Here is a 22,454-nt window from a genome sequence, read left to right as displayed (position 1 = left end):
GCTGTACAGCCGCTGCGTTCCAATTTAGGCACTTATCAGTGTCCCAGTCTGCCATTTTCAACCTGTATATAGGCACAAGTGTATAGGCACTCTGAATCAATGCTCTCTGCATCTTCTCTGTATAACCCACTCTGATTCATTCATAAATGTCCCTTTCTTTTGACTGTGTTACTGATGTCTCTTTCTGTCTCTCTCTCTCTTCAGTGTTCCAGGAGCGTCCGGAGCTCCCTCCCACCCAGGCCCAGGCCACAGCTCGCTGTATCTCTCCAGAACAGTACTCCTACACCGCCTCCATCCTCAGGCTGCTCCGAAACAAACCCTTCCTCCTCCTCATCCTCACATACGGTCAGTACTTAACCCCTTGTATCACTACTGATCTGTGTTGAACTGAGCTGTCCAGGGCTATCCTGGTTATGCATTCATCATAGCCAGGAAGGATAACGTGAAAACATAACTGTCATGTCTCGGGTATTATGTTTCAAGTAGGCAGGCTAGTTGTGAACTGTCTGCCAGTGTTACCTGTTCCACCTGACCTACAGTTACCTAGCAAACTACATTTTTTTTTGTCATTTGGCAGACACTTATCCAGAGCAATTTGGGTAAAGTGCCTTGCTCAAGGGCACATCAACAGATGTTTCCACCAAGTTGGCTCAGAGATTGGAACCAACAACCTTTTGGTTACTGGCCCAACGCTAGGCTACCTGCACCTCAGCAATGTGCCCATATTTCCCACACTGCATCACAGGTGCACCATTAATGTGTTGTCCTATAGGAAAGGACTCTGTGCCAGCTAGGATGTCATTGGCTGTCCCCAGATCCACAAGGAAATGTTATGGTCGCATGTCAACGTGCAAAATAATGTTTTTATGTTTCTCTTTTATTTAAAAAACAACAACTTATTGGTCTCATATATAATGGAAGCACTGTAGTTTACGGTGCTGCAAGAGTAGTGTCACATCTGGAAAGTACCAGGAGAAAACGGTGAAATAAGATGACGACAACCAGGTAAGAATGCAGTGCTGTGGGTGAAGTCCACAGTAATAGTATAACTGCTGTGGGTGAAGTCAGAAAGCTCCCTGAAAGTCCCTGTTGACTGGTCCTCACTTGCTTTTTCTCTCACCAACAGGACTGAACGTGGGCTGCTTTTATGCTGTGGGCACGCTACTGAACCGCATGATCATCGAGCACTACCCTGTAAGTCCTACACTGCAGTATGTGGGCCCTGAAACACATTGACAACACTACAACAATGGGCGTGTTATTTGGTTAACAATGCAAAGATTCTAGAATACAACAATGGGCGTGTTATTTGGTTAACAATGCAAAGATTCTAGAATACAACAATGGGCGTGTTAATTGGTTAACAATACAAACATTCTAGAATACAACAATGGGCGTGTTATTTGGTTAACAATACAAACATTCTAGAATACAACAATGGGCGTGTTATTTGGTTAACAATACAAACATTCTAGAATACAACAATGGGCGTGTTATTTGGTTAACAATACAAACATTCTAGAATACAACAATGGGCGTGTTATTTGGTTAACAATGCAAACATTCTAGAAGTATAGTAAAAGGTCAGGAGAGATTACATTACTGAAGGGTGAAGTTATTTAACAAAGCCCTGTGTTATTCACCCTAACCTAAAGAGGGTTGTGGCTGGGGGTTGTCGGGGGTTGTCGCCAGGTGGCTGGGGGTTAAACATGAACTTATAAAAACATCAGCTCTTTGCTATATTTGTTGAGTCTCTCTCTAGTCATGGTTTTCAACTTTGCTGTGAGTTTTTATTTGATGTGCGTCTGGCTCGAGGAAACTGTGCAGACACGATCTGATCGGCCAGTGGTAGGCCTATAGGTGTGCTTGATTTGCTCTCTGGGCCTGCTGGGTAGGTGGAGTTCTACCTTCAGACACATGGTTCAAAATGGGAACACTTTGCCTTCCCGGCACTAGGCCTGTTGAATCAAGTGCACCTACTGCCAACGGTGCAAAATGTTTAAAAAATAAAATATAAAAGCAAGGCTTTACAGTTGGGTTTTTAACAGAAATGTTTGGTGATCGACTAGGAATGGCTTGGAGATGGACCCGTTGGTGACCACTGCCCTAAACCTATTGACCTGATCAGCATCAGTATAGAATTCAGTATCAAATAACATGTTATTTGTCACATTTGCTGACTACAACAGGTGTGGTAGACCTTACAGTGAAATGTTTACTTACAAAGTCCTCAACCAACAATGCAGTTTAAATAAAAATTACAAATAAGAAATAAAGGTAACAAATAATTAAAGAGCAGCAGTAAAATAACGATAGCGAGGTTGTACACAGGGGTACCGGTACAGGGTCAACGTGCGGGGGTCACCGACCGGTTAGTTGAGGTAATATGTACATATATTACCAGTTATCTCCTACAGAAAGAGACTGTCACTCCCTCTGCCACCTGATATGACCTGTCTAGCTTGGATAGCTTCACATTCCTCTGTTCAATACTGATGGAAACTCAGGGGAAACCTGTTTCCAACCTAGTCCAGTAGTTGGTTAGAATAGCATGCACAATGTTTGTGCTTCACAAATGGCACCCTATTCCCTATATAGTGCACTACTTTAGACCAGAGCTCTATGGTACCCTATTCCTTATATCGTGCACTACTTTTGACCAGAGCCAACACACACACACACACTAACCCTGGTCTGTCCTGTCTGTCCTGACCCGCAGGGTGAAGAGTTGAATGCAGGGAGGATAGGTCTCACCATCATTATCGCTGGCATGGTGGGATCACTGATCTGTGGCATCTGGTTGGACAGAACCAAAACATACAAGTAAGTCAAGTCCAGGTTATTTTAAATTATAATTGTACATGGGTCACAACACATCAAAATCATTCAGAATGAAGGTGGGATGAAGGTGGGATGAAGGTGGGATGAAGGTGGGATGAAGGTGGGATGAAGGTGGGATGAAGGTACAGGAAGTTGGTCGAGTTGCTTTGAGCCAATCCAGTGAAAGAAGCCGGTTATGATGTCATCACAGCTAGTGTTGCCCACTGGGAAAAAAAACTCACTGCATCTTTTTCCACCAATGACTTGTGTGAGACGCTTTTGTCTCTAGTTCTTGTACTGTTCGTGTTTTATCCTTTCATGTTGGTTGGCTGGCTGTGTGAAGACTTTTGTCTCCTTGACTGTGTAGGATGTTGGTTTGTATTGTCAGACTGGCTCCTGGACTGTGTAGGATGTTGGTTTGTATTGTCAGACTGGCTCCTGGACTGTGTAGGATGTTGGTTTGTATTGTCAGACTGGCTCCTGGACTGTGTAGGATGTTGGTTTGTATTGTCAGACTGGCTCATTGACTGTGTAGGATGTTGGTTTGTATTGTTAGATTTTTGTATTCTTCTTGGCTGGTGTAGTTTCATGTTCTTTCATGGTGATGTTTGTTCCTCTGTTTCCTGCTGTGTGCTTGGGACTGGACAGGGCCCCAGCACTGTTTGTCCAGGTGCAGCCTGTTCTCTCCGAAACCCCTAACCTCTGATTCAATGGGGTCACTGGCCATGAGTTCAGAGAACCCCCTCAGGGGTCCAAGGTCTTATTTTTTTACTTAAGTAACATTTTTACTAAATAAACTAAACACTTAAACGTGCTTTGTTTTGTTAAGGGATTGTATGATTGGATTGCTTTGTTTCGTTAAGGGAGTGTATGATTGGATTGCTTTGTTTCGTTAAGGGAGTGTATGATTGGATTGCTTTGTTTCGTTAAGGGAGTGTATGATTGGATTGCTTTGTTTCGTTAAGGGAGTGTATGATTGGATTGCTTTGTTTTGTTAAGGGAGTGTATGATTGGATTGCTTTGTTTCGTTAAGGGAGTGTATGATTGGATTGCTTTGTTTCGTTAAGGGATTGTATGATTGGATTGCTTTGTTTCGTTAAGGGAGTGTATGATTGGATTGCTTTGTTTCGTTAAGGGAGTGTATGATTGGATTGCTTTGTTTCGTTAAGGGAGTGTATGATTTGATTGCTTTGTTTCGTTAAGGGAGTGTATGATTGGATTGCTTTGTTTTGTTAAGGGAGTGTATGATTGGATTGCTTTGTTTCGTTAAGGGAGTGTATGATTGGATTGCTTTGTTTCGTTAAGGGATTGTATGATTGGATTGCTTTGTTTCGTTAAGGGATTGCTTTGTTTCGTTAAGGGAGTGTAAGTAAGCATCTCACCTGTTGCATGTGACAAATAAAATGTGATTTTGAGTTTTGTCGTCCAGTCCCTTGCTACTCCTGTGAACCCATTCCGCACATGGTCGCTAGTTCAGGAAGAATGTTTACCATGAAACGCGTGTCGTCACTGTACAATGTAAGGACGTGACGTGTACTATTCAAGTCTCCTCAAAGCTGGTCATTTTCATAATAACCAGCAATAGTTACAAGTCTTTGCCCGTTCTTAGACAGTGATGCGTGAGGACCTTTGCCCAGTATAGTGATGATATAGTAAGTGAAGTGGTGGATTCCACACTGGTGCTGTAAAGGATACCTGCAGAAGAAGAGGAAGAACCGTGAGAGATGAGTACGTAGTTACAGACGTACGAGATATGAGAACACAAGGTGCAGTAATAGTTTCTACTACAGTACAGATGTCCGTGTCACCTGTATTCTGGCTGTAAGAGTTGATGAGTTTTCTGTACACTGCAGGGATCTGTGTCGAGGGCTCCGTAATTCCCGTTTAGCTCCGTGGCCGGCTGAGAATGCGACTTTAAAATTAAAATCTATCTGCCTGCCTGCCTGCCGTGGGTATATTTGACGACCCGTGTTCTGTCCACACCGCCGTGTTCTGTCCACACCACCGTGGGTATATTAGACAACCCGTGTTCTGTCCACACCACCGTGGGTATATTAGACGACCCGTGTTCTGTCCACACCGCAGTGTTCTGTCCACACCGCCGTGTTCTGTCCACACCGCCGTGGGTATATTAGACAACCCGTGTTCTGTCCACACCGCCGTGTTCTGTCCACACCGCCGTGGGTATATGAGACGACCCGTGTTCTGTCCACACCGCCGTGGGTATATTAGGCGACCCGTGTTCTGTCCACACCGCCGTGGGTATATTCAGGGAAGTGAAACTCTCTCTCTGGACGTTGCAGATGGAAATAGAATGCATGGAGCTAACGGGATCTATTTTATTCAGTTGTTCATCGCGACTCTGTAACTGACATGCCAGGATTACTACGTAGTTGAACTGGTATTAATCCACAACTCTCATGTGTTGATTTGGATCACATCGCTGTGTATTGGATTTGTCTCTAGGATATGTCTGAGCAGCTAACCGATCGCTGCAGCTGTACATAGCCCATCTGTAAATAGCCCACCCAATCTACCTACCTCATCCCCATATTGTTTTTATTTACCTTTCTGCTCTTTTGCACACCAGTATTTCTACCTGCACATCACATCTGCTCATCCACCACTCCAGTGTTAATTTGCTAAATTGTAATTACTTTGCTACTATGGCCTATTTATTGCCTTACCTCATGCCATTTGCACACACTGTATTTATACTTTATTTTTTTCCTACTGTATTATTGACTGTATGCTTGTTTATTCCAGGTGTAACTCTGTTGTTTGTGTCGAACTGCTTTGCTTTATCTTGGTCAGGTCACAGTTGTAAATGACAACTTGTTCTCAACTAGCCTACCTGGTTAAATAAAGGTGAAATAAAAAATGTCAGCATGGATTTGATTTGTCTCTAGGATATCCGTGTATTCTGTGAATTGTGTGTCATGGCTCTGTGTTTCCCAGACCATGACTGATTTGATTAATTGATTGTGTCTTTCAGACAGACAACCCTGACGGTCTACCTCATGTCCTTCGTAGGGATGTTGGTCTACGCCTTCACCCTCAGTCTGGGTCATCTCTGGGTAGTCTTCCTCACTGCTGGAGCCCTGGGGTAAGACATCTGTCGGTCTCAGATAGACTAAAATATATATTTGTATTGAGCTAAATTTAACTAAACTAAGCTGCCCCAACTTAAAACACCATGAGAAATCTACAGTTTTTGCATGTCATTCTAACAAACCCCCCCTCCTCCATAAGTACACAGTCGATGGACTCTTGGCTAACGAGTTCAGTGACCGTTGTCCCATTTCCTGCATTAGAGATACTAAGCTACCAAAATCGTGTCCAATAATTATTGCGAAGAGAAATTTCAGAACTCTCAATGAACAACATTTCGTGTGACCTGTGGTTGTATAATTGGGAGGTTGTGTCCCTCTGATTCGGATAAGGCCCTTAAATGTTTTACCTTTCTGTTTAACTCTGTTGTAGATAAGCATGCCCCATTAAAAAATATTAAGGGTAAAGTGTCTATCCATCTATCCATCTATCCATCTATCCATCTTTCCATCTTTCCATCTTGTCTGAAAGAGTTCATGGAAACTTAGCTTGGGCTAAGGCTAGATGAACCGATTCTACCTCTGACGGGCAGTCCTTCAGACATTCAGACATTTGAGAAATGGATGTCTGACTGTCTCTCAGACAGGACACAATGTGTGCTTTCTGATGGTGTGTCTATTACTAAAGGTATCCCAAAGGGGTTGATTTTGGGACCTGTCCTCTTTACTATTTATATAAATAATTTTGGTCTATCTGCAAAAACCTGTAACATTCATGCAGATTTTTTTATATATATTTTTTATTTATTTGACCTTTATTTAACTAGGCAAGTCAGTTAAGAACAAATTCTTATTTTCTTCATTACTCACTCTTTGTTTACGAGACGCCAAAACCGTTCACAGGGATGGTTAACTCTGGAGGTTCCATGAGGGTCTTCCCATCTAGGTAAATCCAACTTCAGTTTTAGTGCAACACATTTTTTGGAATAGCCGACAAAACTCCTTGATTCTCAGGTGCGTTTAGGACTTCAATGGTGAATTCATTTTATGAGAATTTCAACTGTTTGGATTGAATGCAAATAATTGTATTTGTGGTGTTTGAAGCTGTAGTGTTGATTCTGTCATTTTTAGTTACAAATTCAAATTGATCAATAAAAAAAATGTATTGTTCTCAGGGTACCATTATTAAAATTAAAATAAAAATTATTTTTTATTAGGCAAGTCAGTTAAGAACATTCTTATTTACAACTACGGCCTAGGAACAGTGGGTTAACTGCCTTGTTCATGGGCAGAACAACAGATTTTTACCTTGTCAGCTCGGGGATTCGAACTAGCTGAAAGACATGGCCCAACGCTCTAACCACTAGGCTCCCTTTAACCCCTGGTCTCAATGGGTTCCCCTGAATAAATATAAAATCTCTTAACCCCCCTCTCTTTCTCACTCTCTGGCCTCCCCCCTCTCTTGCTCTCTCCCTCTCAACACCTAAGATGCAACCCCTGTTCTATAAATTAAGCAGGAGAGGGGCAAGACTTGTCATTATGTTATTTAGCTATGAATGTACAGTGACTTGCGACAGAGTAGAAAGTATTAAGTCCTAAAGCTGTCTGTCAACCCAGGCTATTCTGATAATGATTGAGGTGTTCCCCAGTCATTATGTCCTGTTCTATTGCATTTTTTGTGACGTGTCTCCTTGTTGAATCTGTGTGACAACCACTGAATGAAATAGAACACAAGAGTGGACATTAGCATCCTAGCAACAGGACTGAAACATCTGACATCTTGGTCAGGAAAAAATGTATTCTAAATACCAAAAAATAGGATCTCTGTGTATACATAAATTATCAGTCAAACGTTTCTTTATTTTCTACATTGTAGAGTAATAGTAAAGACATCAAAACTATGGAATCACGTAGTAACCAATAGTGTTAAACAAATCATATTTGAGATTCTTTAAAGTAGCCACCCGTTGCCTTGATGACAGCTTTGCACACTCTTGGCATTCTCTCAACCAGCTTCATGAGGTAGTCACCTGGAATGCATTTCAATTAACAGTTGTGCCTTGTCAAAAGTTAATTTGTGTAATCTCTTTCCTTCTCAATGTGTTTGAGCCAATCAGTTGTGATGTGACAAGGTAGGGTTGGTATACAGAAGATAGCCCTATTTGGTGAATGACCAAGTCCATATTAAAGCAAGAACAGCTCAAATAAGCTAAATTAAATGACAGTCCATTACTTTGACTGACTTTCATGTCTTAATCTGGAAAATTTCATGAACTTTGCAGTGCAGTTTAAAAAATCATCAAGCGCTATGATGAAACTAGCTCTCATGAGGACCGCCACAGGAAAGGAAGACCCAGAGTTAACTGCACCTCGGATTGCAGCCCAAATAAATGCTTCAAGTAACAGACGCATCGGGCCTCCCGGGTGGCGCAGTGGTTAAGGGCGCTGTACTGCAGCGCCAGCTGTGCCATCAGAGTCCCTGGGTTCGCGCCCAGGCTCTGTCGTAACCGGCCGCGACCGGGAGGTCCGTGGGGCGACGCACAATTGGCCTAGCGTCGTCCGGGTTAGGGAGGGATTGGTCGGTAGGGATGTCCTTGTCTCATCGCGCACCAGCGACTCCTGTGGCGGGCCGGGCGCAGTGTGCGCTAGCCAAGGTTGCCAGGTGCACGGTGTAGCCTCCGACACATTGGGGCTTCCGGGTTGGATGAGCGCTGTGTTAAGAAGCAGTGCGGCTGGTTGGGTTGTGTATCGGAGGACGCATGACATTCAGCCTTCGTCTCTCCCGAGCCCGTACGGGAGTTGTAGCAATGAGACAAGATAGTAGCTACTACAACAATTGGATACCACGAAATTGGGGAGAAAAAGGGGTAAAAATTTAAAAAAAAAAAAAAAAAAGTAAGACGTATCAGCTTGGGCCCAACTAGTCAAGCAGTATGTTAAGTGGGGGAATATCAAGCTTTGAAGTACTGTTTTGCTACCTCTGTAGTCAAACAATTTCGTATAAATCGGAAATTAGCTAGGTTGAATTTGGCTTTCTGAATTACCTTTTTCACATGCTTTTTAAAAGAGGTTGTAATCAATTATGATGCCAAGGTACTTAAAATCAGGTACCACCTGCAGCTTCTCCCCTGACACAGACATATGGCTCAGTAGCATCTGTTGCCCTCTTTGTGAAGAACATGCAAACAGTTTTTTCCCACATTGAGATGCAAACACGAGTCACTGAGCCACTTTGTAACCTGGACCATTACAGTAGTGAGTTCTTGTGCAGCTTGTTGTTTGCTCTTTGCATGCACATATATCACTGTCATCTGCATACATTTGAACTTCAGACCCAGTAAACTCAATACATTTGGATTTGCTTAACAGTTTTTTTTTTTTTTTTTTTTTTTGGTTACATGATTCCATATGTGTCATTTCATGGCGTTGATGTCTTCACTATTATTCTACAATGTAGAAAATAGTACAAATAAAGAAAAACCCTTGAATGAGTAGGTGTGTCCAAACTTTTGACTGGTACTGTACATAAAGCTCTAATAAGTGTTATAATATTTACATCTGTCTATATAGCGCTTTATTATAAGGTGTGTGTGTGTGTGTGTAGGTTCTTCATGACAGGCTACCTGCCCCTGGGCTTTGAGTTTGGAGTGGAGCTGACCTACCCCGAGTGTGAAGGAACCTCTTCAGGCCTGCTCAACTGCTCTGCACAGGTGAACACACACACACACACACACACACACACACACACACACACACACACAGCTGCTGCAGACAGCGGGCAGATCAAAGTGTTTGGTATCCATGGAAATACAGTGCATTCTGAAAATATTCAGACCTCGACTTTTTCCTTATTTTGTTACTTTAGTCTTATTTTAAAATGAATTAAATTGCATTTTTTCTTCTTCACCAATCTACAAACAATACCCCATAATGACAAAGCACATGTTTTCATTTTTTTAAATGTTCGCTAATTTATATTTAAAAAAAACTGAAATACCAGCGTGTTCACACCCTTTTACTCAGAATGTTGTTGAAGCACCTTTGGCAGCGATTACAGCCACCAGTCTTCTTGGGTGTGACACTACAAGCTTGGCACACCTGGATTTGGGGAGTTTCTCCCATTTGTTCTCTGCAGATCCTCTCAAGCTCTGTCAGGTTGGATGAGGAGCGTTGCTGCACAGCTATTTTCAGGTCTCTCCAGAGATGTTTGATCAGGTTCAAGTCCCGGGCTCTGGCTGGGCAGCTCAAGGACGTTGAGACTTGTCCCGAAGCCACTCTTGCGTTGTCTTGGCTGTGTGCTTAGGGTCGTGGTCCTGTTGGAAGGTGACCCTTCGCCCCAGTCTGAGCGCTCTGGAGAAGGTTTTCATCAAGGATCTCTGTATTTTGCTCTGTTCCTCTTTTCCTCAATCCTGAATAGTCTCCCAGTCCCTGCTGCTGAAAGACATTCCCAATGCATGATGCTGATTTTTTTTTTGTTTCTCATTGTGTCTGTCATAGTTGAAGTGTACCTATGATGAAAATTACAGGCATCTCATCTTTTTAAGTGGGAGAACTTGCACAATTGGTGGCTAAATACGTTTTTTGCCCCTGTGTGTGTGTGTGTGACGCTATGACACCGTCATGAAGCATTATGACCATATCGTGTCACTTTACATGGACAAGCTAGCTAGCTGGGTCATCTTGTTATCTATGCTGGTTGTTAGCTTGTGTATAACTGTGTAAGGGACACTTCAAGTTTTATGGATGATATTTACAGAGTTGGGTGAACTCCATTCCTGACAGGCTTGATCAGATTCAATAACTGCCTCAGAGGCTGATATGTAAGAGTGAGGCCTTTTTTATAGGCTGTCTGCAAGGAGCCTTTCTATATGAAACGGCATACAAGGCAGCATCCTGACATCAGCCTCCGAGGCTGCTATTGGATCTGAATCAGTCGGTCAGTAAAGAAGCTCATCCCCTGGATCTGATATGCATCTGCCTATAAAGCACTTTGACATCAAATTTTGACATCACTTTTAAACATATTTTGCAGATGCTATCAGAGGTGCAGGGAAATGCGTATGTTTCCTTATAGCTCCAACAGTGCAGTAATACCAAACAATACAACACGATACCCACGAATCTCCCAAATAAAGATGGCGAGCTTTAGACAGCTTTAGACATATTAGACAAATATTATATTATTAAACAAATTTAATCACGATCTTTCCTGCTGCTCTGAATTCCGAAACTTATCTCTTTCGGTCCCTCGCGCTGTCGCTTTCTCTCGCTCTGTCGCTTTCTCGCTCTCTGTCTCGCTCTCGGTCTCGTGCGCGCTCGCTCGCTCTCGCTCTCTGTCTCGTGCGCGCTCGCTCTCGCTCTCTGTACCTCCTTTCAATTCAAATTCGAAAGGCTTTATTGGCATGGATAGTGTTACCACATTGCCAAAGCGTTTACTTATAGACATGTATCAAATCAATGATGACGGATGGATGATAATAGTAAGAAAAATAATACTAAGTGAGTAGTAACAATTTAACAGGACCCTACAGTAAGACATGAATGAGGACAATGATGAAATAGACAGGGTAGCATTGGCCTGGTTGGTTGTTCCACTGGCTGTCCCTACGGGTGTGGCGGGAAGCTACATATTTTGCACAAAGGTGTTTTTCTCCAAATACATATTTTTTTTTCCTTTTCTGTTTTTAGTTTCAACATTTTTGTAGTTGAACATTTTAGCAAAGCAAATTGCCTGTAAGTCTGCATCGTTCTGTCATTGTAGGAGAAAGTACATCTCTGTCAGGACCTCTCTGAGGGTTAGATCTGTCTGTAACGGATGGTTTCTATGGCCAGGTTGTCCTCTCTGGGTTGTTAGATCTGTCTGTGATGGACGGTTTCTATGGCCAGGCTGTCCTCTCTGGGTTGTTAGATCTTTCTCTGATGGTTTCTATGGCCAGGTTGTCCTCTCTGGGTTGTTAGATCTGTCTGTAACGGATGGTTTCTATGGCCAGGCTGTCCTCTGGGTGGTTAGATCTTTCTGTGACGGTTTCTATGGCCAGGCTGTCCTCTGGGTTGTTAGATCTTTCTGTGACGGTTTCTATGGCCAGGTTGTCCTCTCTGGGTTGTTAGATCTGTCTGTAACGGATGGTTTCTATGGCCAGGCTGTCCTCTGGGTTGTTAGATCTTTCTCTGATGGTTTCTATGGCCAGGTTGTCCTCTCTGGGTTGTTAGATCTTTCTCTGATGGTTTCTATGGCCAGGTTGTCCTCTCTGGGTTGTTAGATCTTTCTCTGATGGTTTCTATGGCCAGGTTGTCCTCTCTGGGTTGTTAGATCTGTCTGTAACGGATGGTTTCTATGGCCAGGCTGTCCTCTGGGTTGTCAGATCTGTCTGTGACGAACAGTTTCTATGGCCAGGCTGTGCTCAATGAGTCTGTACATTTTGTCATTGTTTCTCTGTTTTCTATCAGTCACGGTGGTCAGATAGTCTGCCACCAGGTACTGTCTGTTTAGAGACTAATAGCATTGAAGGTTACTTAATTTTTTTTTTGTGGTGTCTTTCCAATAGGTGATATTTGAGTGCTGTCCTGTGGCTTTGTTGGATTGGTAGCGGTTAGTAAACTAAGCCTCAGAACCAGATGACTCTTCTCTATGGTCGCCTCTTGACATTTGAGGACTTAGTTTCAATGGTAGGAGTGGGGGTCAGTAGTTTAAAGATTATACAATTTGGTGGCTCTTTTTTTGGATATTAAGGGAATTGTCATTCTACTCTGCATACGTTTGTTTGGATTTGTTTTCTGTCCTCCGAGGAAGCTCTTGCAGGGTTTCATTTGTCCCGTTTGTCATTCTTGCTTCGTATAGTGGACCCCACACTTCACTGCCGTATAGTGGACCCCACACTTCACTGCCATATAGTGGACCCCACACTTCACTGCCATATAGTGGACCCCACACTTCATTGCCGTATAGTGGACCCCACACTTCACTGCCGTATAGTGGACCCCACACTTCACTGCCATATAGTGCTATTGGTGCTATTATTGATTTAGAATATTATGAGCCAGATCCTAATTTGTGCATCTAGTTTAATACATTTTGTTTAATGGCATAGAAAGCCCTGCTTGCTTTGTCTTTCAGTTCATTCACGGCTAGGTTGACGCTCCCTGTGGCGCTGCAGGTTGACGTTCCCGGTGGCGCCGCAGGTTGACGTTCCCTGTGGCGCCGCAGGTTGACGTTCCCTGTGGCGCCGCAGGTTGACGTTCCCTGTGGCGACGCTAGGTTGACGCTCCCTGTGGCGCCGCTAGGTTGACGCTCCCGGTGGCGCCGCTAGGTTGACGCTCCCGGTGGCGCCGCTAGGTTGACGCTCCCGGTGGCGCCGCTAGGTTGACGCTCCCGGTGGCGCCGCTAGGTTGACGTTCCCGGTGGCGCCGCTAGGTTGACGCTCCCGGTGGCGCCGCTAGGTTGACGCTCCCGGTGGCGCCGCTAGGTTGACGCTCCCGGTGGCGCCGCTAGGTTGACGCTCCCGGTGGCGCCGCTAGGTTGACGCTCCCGGTGGCGCCGCTAGGTTGACGCTCCCGGTGGCGCCGCTAGGTTGACGTTCCCGGTGGCGCCGCTAGGTTGACGCTCCCGGTGGCGCCGCTAGGTTGACGCTCCCGGTGGCGCCGCTAGGTTGACGCTCCCGGTGGCGCCGCTAGGTTGACGCTCCCGGTGGCGCCGCTAGGTTGACGCTCCCGGTGGCGCCGCTAGGTTGACGCTCCCGGTGGCGCCGCTAGGTTGACGCTCCCGGTGGCGCCGCTAGGTTGACGCTCCCGGTGGCGCCGCTAGGTTGACGCTCCCGGTGGCGCCACAGGTTTTGTCCCGTTATGCGTACGTGTGTTCTATATCAGTTTCCCTGATATCTGGACCTTGTTCTGGAACGTCAGAATGTTTGTCTCGTTGAGATTTGACCGTCCGGGTCCAGGTCTGACAGAACTATTAGCAGATGATCTAATGGTTGTTGTAACCGTCTTTTGTGTGGGACAGCAGCACCAGGTCGTCTGACTACAGGAAGCGGGTGTGTCGTTAAGAGTCAGATCGGGCGCTGTTGATTGCTCAAGCGTCTTCTTGCCATTTCATTTATATTAAATAGACTTGAGCTGAATTTGTTCCCGCTGTTTTACTCCTCACCCTTGGGAAAATAAATCTTATGTTCATCATGTTGACTGCATTTATTAGTGTACATTGATTTGATTATATGTTTTTCCTCCCACACCACTTTTTACATTTAATTTCAGTAAAAAGAGTTAATGTCAAATTTAATCATAACCTTTTTTGGAAGTTTACAAAGCATGAGAATATATATATATATTTTTACGTGTTTATCAATTATGGTGTGTAAGAAGTAAATATGTTTTGATAATTTGGTATACAATTGGACTTTTGCTCAGGATGTTGTGTTCACTCAGAACATGCAGTGATCTGCTGTTCATGATGGTGCTGAATATTTTCCCCCAGGTTGCTGTTGACACAAATGCCACGATAATTGTTCGGGTCAAATTTGTATTTTTTAAATTAAATTTTTTATGTAAAATTGGTATTATTAGTCCCTGGTTCCAGATGTCAGGGAAATGGCCTATACCCAACACTGTTAAACAGTTTAAGTAGGTCAGTGTTACATTTGGTGCGCTCCACAGTTTGGGATCTACTGGTGTAGAGGGCCACTTCCCCCGACAGGTGTTTGGTATCATGTTCACTATCTGTCAAGGAAAGATAATTGATAATTCACTTTCTGTCTCGCTCTCTCTCTATATATACACGCACAGGTGTTTGGTATCATGTTCACTATCTGCCAGGGGAAGATCATAGATAACTACGGGACGCTGGCAGGAAACATCTTCCTCTGCGTCTTCCTCTTCATTGGATCGGTCCTCACAGGTAAAGACCTTTTTCTGATGATGGTGGTGGTCTAAAGTAGTGCACTACATAGGGAATAGGGCTCTGGTCTATAGTAGTGCACTATGTAGGGAATAGGGTGCCATAGGGCTCTGGTCTAAAGTAGTGCTCTACATAGGGAATAGAGTGCCGTAGGGCTGTGGTCTAAAGTAGTGCACTACATAGGGAATAGGGTGCCATAGGGCTCTGGTCTAAAGTAGTGCACTACATAGGGAATAGGGTGCCATTGGCTACTGTAGTTCAAGTCCACATTCACCCACATGAGAGGAAAGTGAGGCTACTGATTGGCCCTTGAAGGGTTAACTCCAGAGAGCTGCTGTGTAATTCCTTAAATACATCCATACTGACTACTGGAGAACATCAGGGCTGAAGTCCAAGTTCACCAACATGACAATAGACCCTAAACTTGTTCCTCTGGACACCAAGGGATGCACATTTAAAAAAATAATAATGTTTTAACCTTAAACTACACAGCTGATTTTCAAATGATCAAATTTGATTTTATTTGAATCTGATGTGTAGTGCTAGGGCAAAAACCAAAACGTGTACCCAGTGGGGGCCCCAGGACCCAGTTTGAGAAACACTGCGCTAGATTATGTTAACGATGTGAAGGGTTAAAGATCAGTCCAGAGGGGCAGTATTTAGGGGAGAACTATAAATCAATTGAAGTAATAAATCAATGAGCCCTAAACTCCTCTTGAAAGTACATACTGGTTGTTGTTGGCCAGGGCTAAAGTCCCAAGTTCATTTATGTTAATGATTTATTGTATGACTGGGAAGGGTTAAGGGTCAGCAACAGAGCGTTACTGCATGGGCAGTATTTATGGTAAACTATAGTTAAATTAAACATCGGCAACTCATGACCACCAATTATTTACAATCTGAGCCATAGTATAGATAATGAACTAGGTCATGTTGTAATATTAACAAAGTTATAAACCTCTTATGAATTAGTCCTTCCAGCTTTTTTATTGAAGGATTTATGTATTGTGCGCGTCGTAGTATGGTGTAATTCTTTTTTGTATTGAGTGCCCTCTAGTGGAAGCTGTACCTTACTGTCTTTGCTATAGGGAACATTCTTTCATGCTATTTGACAAGCAACACAGTGAAACAACAAATAATGTATTTACCTGATCCACTTATCAGACTCCTCTCCTCGAGAGCGGAGTCTGTGGGTTTTCACTCCACAGATTGGTTAGGAACTTTCACCCTCACCTGGTTGTCTAGGTCTTAATTGATTTAGTTAGGAACTTCCACCCTCACCTGGTTGTCTGGGTCTTAGTTGATTTAGTTAGGAACTTCCACCCTCACCTGGTTGTCTGGGTCTTAGTTGATTTAGTTAGGAACTCCCACACTCACCTGGTTGTCTAGGTCTTAATTGATTTAGTTAGGAACTTTCACCCTCACCTGGTTGTCTAGGTCTTAATTGATTTAGTTAGGAACTCCCACCCTCACCTGGTTGTCTAGGTCTTAATTGATTTAGTTAGGAACTTTCACCCTCACCTGGTTGTCTAGGTCTTAATTGATTTAGTTTGGAACTTTCACCCTCACCTGGTTGTCTAGGTCTTAATTGATTTAGTTAGGAACTCCCACCCTCACCTGGTTGTCTAGGTCTTAATTGATTTAGTTAGGAACTCCCACCCTCACCTGGTTGTCTAGGTCTTAATTGATTTAGTTAGGAACTTCCACCCTCAACTGGTTGTCTAGGTCTTAATTTATTTAGTTAGGAACTTTCACCCTCACCTGGTTGTCTAGGTCTTAATTGATTTAGTTAGGAACTTCCACCCTCACCTGGTTGTCTGGGTCTTAGTTGATTTAGTTAGGAACTCCCACACTCACCTGGTTGTCTAGGTCTTAATTCATTTAGTTAGGAACTCCCACCCTCACCTGGTTGTCTGGGTCTTAATTGGACACCACTGACCTGAACCGTAAAAAACCTGATAATGGAATTGTATAGAGGGATCTGCTGAAAGGTCATGTGTTGCAGGCATCAAAATGGCTGGCACACACCTCACTAGTCTTACGTAAACCCTAAACATGCATGTCCGCTTTTTAAGAAATGTTTTTCTCTCTCCAGGCTTCATCAAGTCAGACCTGCAGAGACAGAAGGCCAACCAGTTAGCCAAGGCAGCTGTAAGTGTGGGGGGCTGGCTGAGGGGGGAAGTGTGTGTGTTAAATCCGTTTCTGTGTAGCTATGCATGTCTGGTGCAGTCTGCTCCGAAAGTCACCTTACAGTATTTTGCTGTTGCTCCTAGAATTACTTGTCTCATGCTGAGTTGCATGTCTGTCTGTTTAATGTTCTCTGTGTGTCTGTCTGTTTAATGTTCTCTGTGTGTCTGTCTGTCTAATGTTCTCTCTGTGTGTCTGTCTGTCTAATGTTCTCTCTGTATGTCTGCCTGTCTAATGTTCTCTCTGTGTGTCTGTCTGTCTAATGCTCTCTCTGTGTGTCTGTCTGTCTAATACTCTCTCTCTCTCTCTGTGTGTGTCTGTCTGTCTAATGTGTTCTCTCTCTCTCTGTGTGTGTAATGTTTCCTCTGTCTGTCTAATGTGTTTCCTCTGTCTGTCTAATGTGTTTCCTCTGTCTGTCTAATGTGTTTCCTCTGTCTGTCTAATGTGTTTCCTCTGTCTGTCTAATGTGTTTCCTCTGTCTGTCTGTCTAATGTGTTTCCTCTGTCTGTCTGTCTAATGTGTTTCCTCTGTCTGTCTGTCTAATGTGTTTCCTCTGTCTGTCTGTCTAATGTGTTTCCTCTGTCTGTCTGTCTAATGTGTTTCCTCTGTCTGTCTGTCTAATGTGTTTCCTCTGTCTGTCTGTCTAATGTGTTTCCTCTGTCTGTCTGTCTAATGTGTTTCCTCTGTCTGTCTGTCTAATGTGTTTCCTCTGTCTGTCTGTCTAATGTGTTTCCTCTGTCTGTCTGTCTAATGTGTTTCCTCTGTCTGTCTGTCTAATGTGTTTCCTCTGTCTGTCTGTCTAATGTGTTCTCTCTGTGTGTCTGTTTATAACCCCTTACTATCTCTATCGGACACGTTTTTTCCAGTAAGTCAGAAGTCGTCAAATTTGACCACTTTGATAGATGTTTTGACCTCAATAGGACAACCTGATCAGATCAGGTCGCTCTCAGACAACTTAGTAACTCCATTTTCCATTTATTGAGAGCAGTAACTCCCCTCAATTCAAAATAACTTCTGAAGTTTTGTAAATGTATGTTTGTTTTGGTAACACTTGACAAAACGTTATAACACGGTTATAACAGCTGACCCAACTGTCGTAACATGTCGTAACACTGTCATGACATATATTTAAACCTATTGTGACACAGTTCATTCCAAAAGTATTCAGGCCCCTTGACTTTTTCCACATTTTGTTACTTTAAATCGTTATTCTAAAATTGATGAAATAGTTATTTTTTTTAATCAATTTACCCATAATGACAAAGCAATAACAGGTTTGCAGAATTTTCTTTACAAAAATGGAAATATCACATTTACAGCAGCGATTGCAGCCTCAAGTCTTCTTGGGTATGACGCTACAAGCTTGGCACACCTGTATTTGGGGAGTTTCTCCCATTCTTCTCTGCAGATCCTCTCAAGATCTGTCAGGTTGGATGAGGAGCGTCGCTGCACAGCTATTTTCAGGTCTCTCCAGAGATGTTTGATCGGGTTCAAGTTCGGGCTCTGGCTGGGCCACTCAAGGACATTCAGAGACTTGTCACGAAGCCACTCCTGCTTTGTCTTAGCTGTGTGCTTGGCATTGTTGTCCTGTTGGAAGGTGAACTGTCGCCCCAGTCTGAGGTCCTGAGAGCTCTGGAGCAGGTTTTCATCAAAGATCTCTCTCTCTACTTTGCTCTGTTCATTTTTCAATCGATCCTGAGTAGTCTCCATGCATGATGCTGCCACCCATGTTTCACTGTAGGAATGGTGCCTGGTTTCCTCCAGATGTGACGTGTGGCATTCAGACCAAATCTTGGTTTCATCAGACCAGAGAATCTTATTTCTCATGGTCTGAGAGTCCTTTAAGTGCCGTTTGGCAAATTCCAAATGGGCTGTCATGTGACTTTTACTGAGGAGTGGCTTCTGTCTGGCCATTATATCATAAAGGCCTGAATGGTGGAGCGCTGCAGAGATGGTTGACCCATCTCCACAGAGGAACTCTGGGGCTCTGTCAGTGACCATTGGGTTCTTGGTCACCTCCCTGACCAAAGCCCTTCTCTCCTGATTCCTCAGTTTGGCCTGGTGACCAGCTCTAGGAAGAGTCTTGGCGGTTCCAAACTTCTTCCATTTAAGAATGATGGAGGCCACTGTGTACTTGGGGACCTTCAATGCTGCAGAAATGTTTTGGTACCCTTCCCCAGATCTGTGCCTCGACACAACCTTGTCTCGGAGCTCTACGGACAATTCCTTAAACCTCATGGCTTGATTTTTACTCTGATATGCACTGTCAACTGTGAGACCTTATATAGACAGGTGTGTGCCTTTCCAAATCATGTTCCATCAATTGAAATGACCACAAGTTGTAGAAACATCAAGGATGATCAATGGAAACAGGATGTACCTGAGCTCAATTTCAAATCTCAGCACAGATTCTGAATACTTATGTAATTTAAGTTATTTCTGTTTTTTGCTTTGTCGTTAATTGGTATTGTGTGTAGATTGATGAGGGGGAAAAAAAGAAAGTTATCAATTTTAGAATAAGGCTGTAACAAAATGTAGAAAAAGAGAAGGGGCCTGAATGCTTTCAGAATGTATATTGCTTTATTTTATGGCTGGTTATGACACCGACAAAAGTGTCAAAACCCACAAAACCTTCCACACAAGGCAGAACCTTCCACACAAGGCAGAACCTTCCACACAAGGCAGAACCTTCCACACAAGGCAGAACCTTCCACACAAGGCAGAACCTTCCACACAAGGCAGAACCTTCCACACAAGGCAGAACCTTCCATTACACCATAGTCTACTCTTCAACAGCATGTTTATGTTACATAACATTTTCTGAAATTGACCATATTAAATGATCATTATTGAGCACACATTGATGTCAGACATGCATCTATCCCAATGCTCTGTTGCTGATGTCTGGGATGAATGCAGGAGCAGGACAAGACATTCTCTTTGACTCATATAAGGACATGTACGTGATAGGCCAATCTGGCTTATATGGTTATAATGCTTCTTGACAGTGTCAAGGGGCGGCAGGGTAAGCCTAGTGGTTAGAGCGTTGGACTAGTAACCAAAAGGTTGCAAGTTCAAATCCCCGAGCTGACAAGGTACACATCTGTCGTTCTGCCCCTGAACAGGCAGTTAACCCACTGTTCCTAGGCCGTCATTGAAAATAAGAATTTGTTCTTAACTGCCTTGCCTAGTAAAATAAAGGTTATTTATTTAGTCCAAATAAAGTGACGCAAGATGGTCATAATGCTTCAGTGTGTTTTCTACAGTTGTATTTCAAATATGATAAACAAAAACATGACTAAGGAAACTTCTTGGCAGGAAACAAATGATTTGATTTAAATCAACAATGTCATTCTGTATTATAATGTGTCGTGTTGGAAGCCCTGCTGCTTTTGCAACAGCTAATGAGGATCCTAATAAAATACCAAATATGTAAGCAGCCTTAAAATAACACAATATATGTCAGAACAACTATAAATATATGGGTCCTGACAGGGGTTATGACAGCTGTTATGTCATGATTATGACAGGGGTTATGACAGCTGTTATGTCATGATTATGACAGGGGTTATGACAGCTGTTATGTCATGATTATGATCGTGTCGTTAACGTGTCGTTAAAGTGTCAAGTAACGGCGTACATGGATGCTTGTTATTGTCATTATTGTTTTGTTTTTTTTCCCCCTGAGAAGTAAAATTTTTTTGGGGAGCGATGCAAAGTTTTCTTCCCGACAGCAATGATAACATGATAGTACTTCCATTAACCCCTGATGTGAATTTTAAAAAACAGACTCTGTTCCAGGCGGATGGAGAGCTCTCTGGTCAGCAGCAGGACTACGGGGCCACGGCTCTAATCAACAAGCCAGACTGCCCTTCTGCTTCTCTTCAGGCTTGATCACTAACTCCTATACCCTATAACCCCTACACTCTTAGCTCGAACATCAGACGGGCCAAGGTAGGGGCACAGCCAACCAATAATCACCACACGCTTCCCTGTCATTCTTCTCTTAGGAGTGAATCCTAACTTTCCGCTTTTCCCATTCGACATCAGTGCATGACCAAGTTTTAAGTTAGGATTCACTCTCCTGTACACCTTTCGCTTTTAACCAAGAACTTCCTGGAAGCTTTGTAGTGCAAAAAAATAATCTTTAAAATTTTTGCTCCCATTGGCTAAAAATGGACTTTTGATGATCTAAGTGCTAGGAAGTTTTGGGGGGAAATTAAAAACGTAACCCTCAACCCCTCATCTCAATCCCGCTGTTCCATTTTCACTTCCCTCTAAACCTCTCCACGCTCCAGATTACATGATTAGACACAAGTTCTTTTCACCTACAGAATGTTGAATAAGATGTATGGGATAACCTTTTAACCTTTTAACCTCGTGTTGTGCCTAGTACCTGTATATATGTGTGTATTTATGTAGCGTGTTATGTTTTTTGTTATTTTAGTTATCTGTTGTTGCTATGGATACTCAAACAGTTGGTCTACTTGTATTTCAGACTAATACTGTTTTGCATCAGGATTTTTTACAATTTTGTTAACTTCTCCAAATTCCCAGATTTCCAGAAATCCTGGTTGTAAAGATGCCTAGGAATCAGAAGGGAATAAATAAGCAGAGAATCCTCCAGCTGAGATCTCTGGAAAACCTGGGGATTCTGGGAAAGTTATTAGAATTTTGCAACCTTAATCAGAATAGTCTTTAGTTGGACTGTGATTGGTGGATTTTTTTTTGATTGACAGGTCCCGTCAGACCCAGAGGATGGGAACATCTCTGCCCCCGCAGTCCTCGACGAAACCAGGTTCTAGAGACGGATGATCTGCTACACACACACACACACACACACACACACACAGTAAATCACCAGTTTATGACCACTTCCATTTAATACAGGCAGTCCATCTTTTTTTCACTAATTGGTCTTTTGACCAATCAGATCAGCTCTGAAAAAGATCTGACATGATTGGTCAAAAGACCAATTAGTGAGGAAAAAACAAATCAATTGGGCTGCCTGTGGAAACGCAGCCTAAGTCTTCCATGCAGCCTAATTGTACAAATACCATTTCTTTATTATTTATAGAGAAATGTGTGTATGTATGTATGTACGCACACACACACACAGTGGCTTGGCTTAAAGTATTCAGACCCCTTTGTCCACATTTTGTTGCGTTACAGCCTGCATTTAAAATGGATTACATTTGGATTTTTGGTCATAATGTCAAAGTTGAAATGCAGTGCCAGTCAAAAGTTTGGACATTCAACAGGGTTTTCTTTATTTGTTACTATTTTCTACATTGTAGAATAATAGTGAAAACATCAAAACTATGAAATAACACTTATGGAATCATGTAGTAACCAAAAAAGTGTTAAACAAATGAAAATATATTTGAGATTCTTCAAAGCAGCCACGCTTTGCCTTGATGACTGCTTTGCACACTCTTGGCATTCTCTCAACCAGCTTCATGAGGAATGCTTTTTCAACAGTCTTGAAGGAGTTCCCACATATGCTG

The 22,454-nt window shown here is 43.1% G+C and overlaps 1 protein-coding gene across 7 annotated transcripts in view; it reads left to right on the top strand.

Annotated features, from left to right (window-relative positions):
- The window catches only part of LOC110522637 (feline leukemia virus subgroup C receptor-related protein 2), a 44,165-nt gene extending 22,011 nt beyond the window's left edge, over window positions 1–22,154 (top strand). The window contains exons 3-11 of one of the 7 annotated variants that reach the window (XR_005051543.1): window positions 205–345; window positions 1,127–1,194; window positions 2,720–2,823; window positions 5,816–5,926; window positions 9,475–9,580; window positions 14,649–14,760; window positions 16,856–16,911; window positions 20,737–20,901; window positions 21,687–22,154. Coding sequence is in view for 5 of the 7 variants with exons in the window: in XM_036976347.1 (XP_036832242.1) it covers window positions 205–345; window positions 1,127–1,194; window positions 2,720–2,823; window positions 5,816–5,926; window positions 9,475–9,580; window positions 14,649–14,760; window positions 16,856–16,911; window positions 20,737–20,841 (803 nt within the window). In the remaining 2 variants the exon portion in view is untranslated. The other 6 variants (XR_005051544.1, XM_021601106.2, XM_036976347.1 and 3 more) reach the window with 6 other exon arrangements.
- The last annotated feature ends 300 nt before the right edge of the window (window positions 22,155–22,454 follow it).

The sequence above is a fragment of the Oncorhynchus mykiss genome, chromosome 4 (assembly GCF_013265735.2).
Source record: "Oncorhynchus mykiss isolate Arlee chromosome 4, USDA_OmykA_1.1, whole genome shotgun sequence".
Taxonomy (NCBI): Eukaryota; Metazoa; Chordata; class Actinopteri; order Salmoniformes; family Salmonidae; genus Oncorhynchus; species Oncorhynchus mykiss.
The sequence above is the reverse complement of the archived record's forward strand: the minus strand, read 5'-3'. Positions and strand labels throughout refer to the sequence as shown.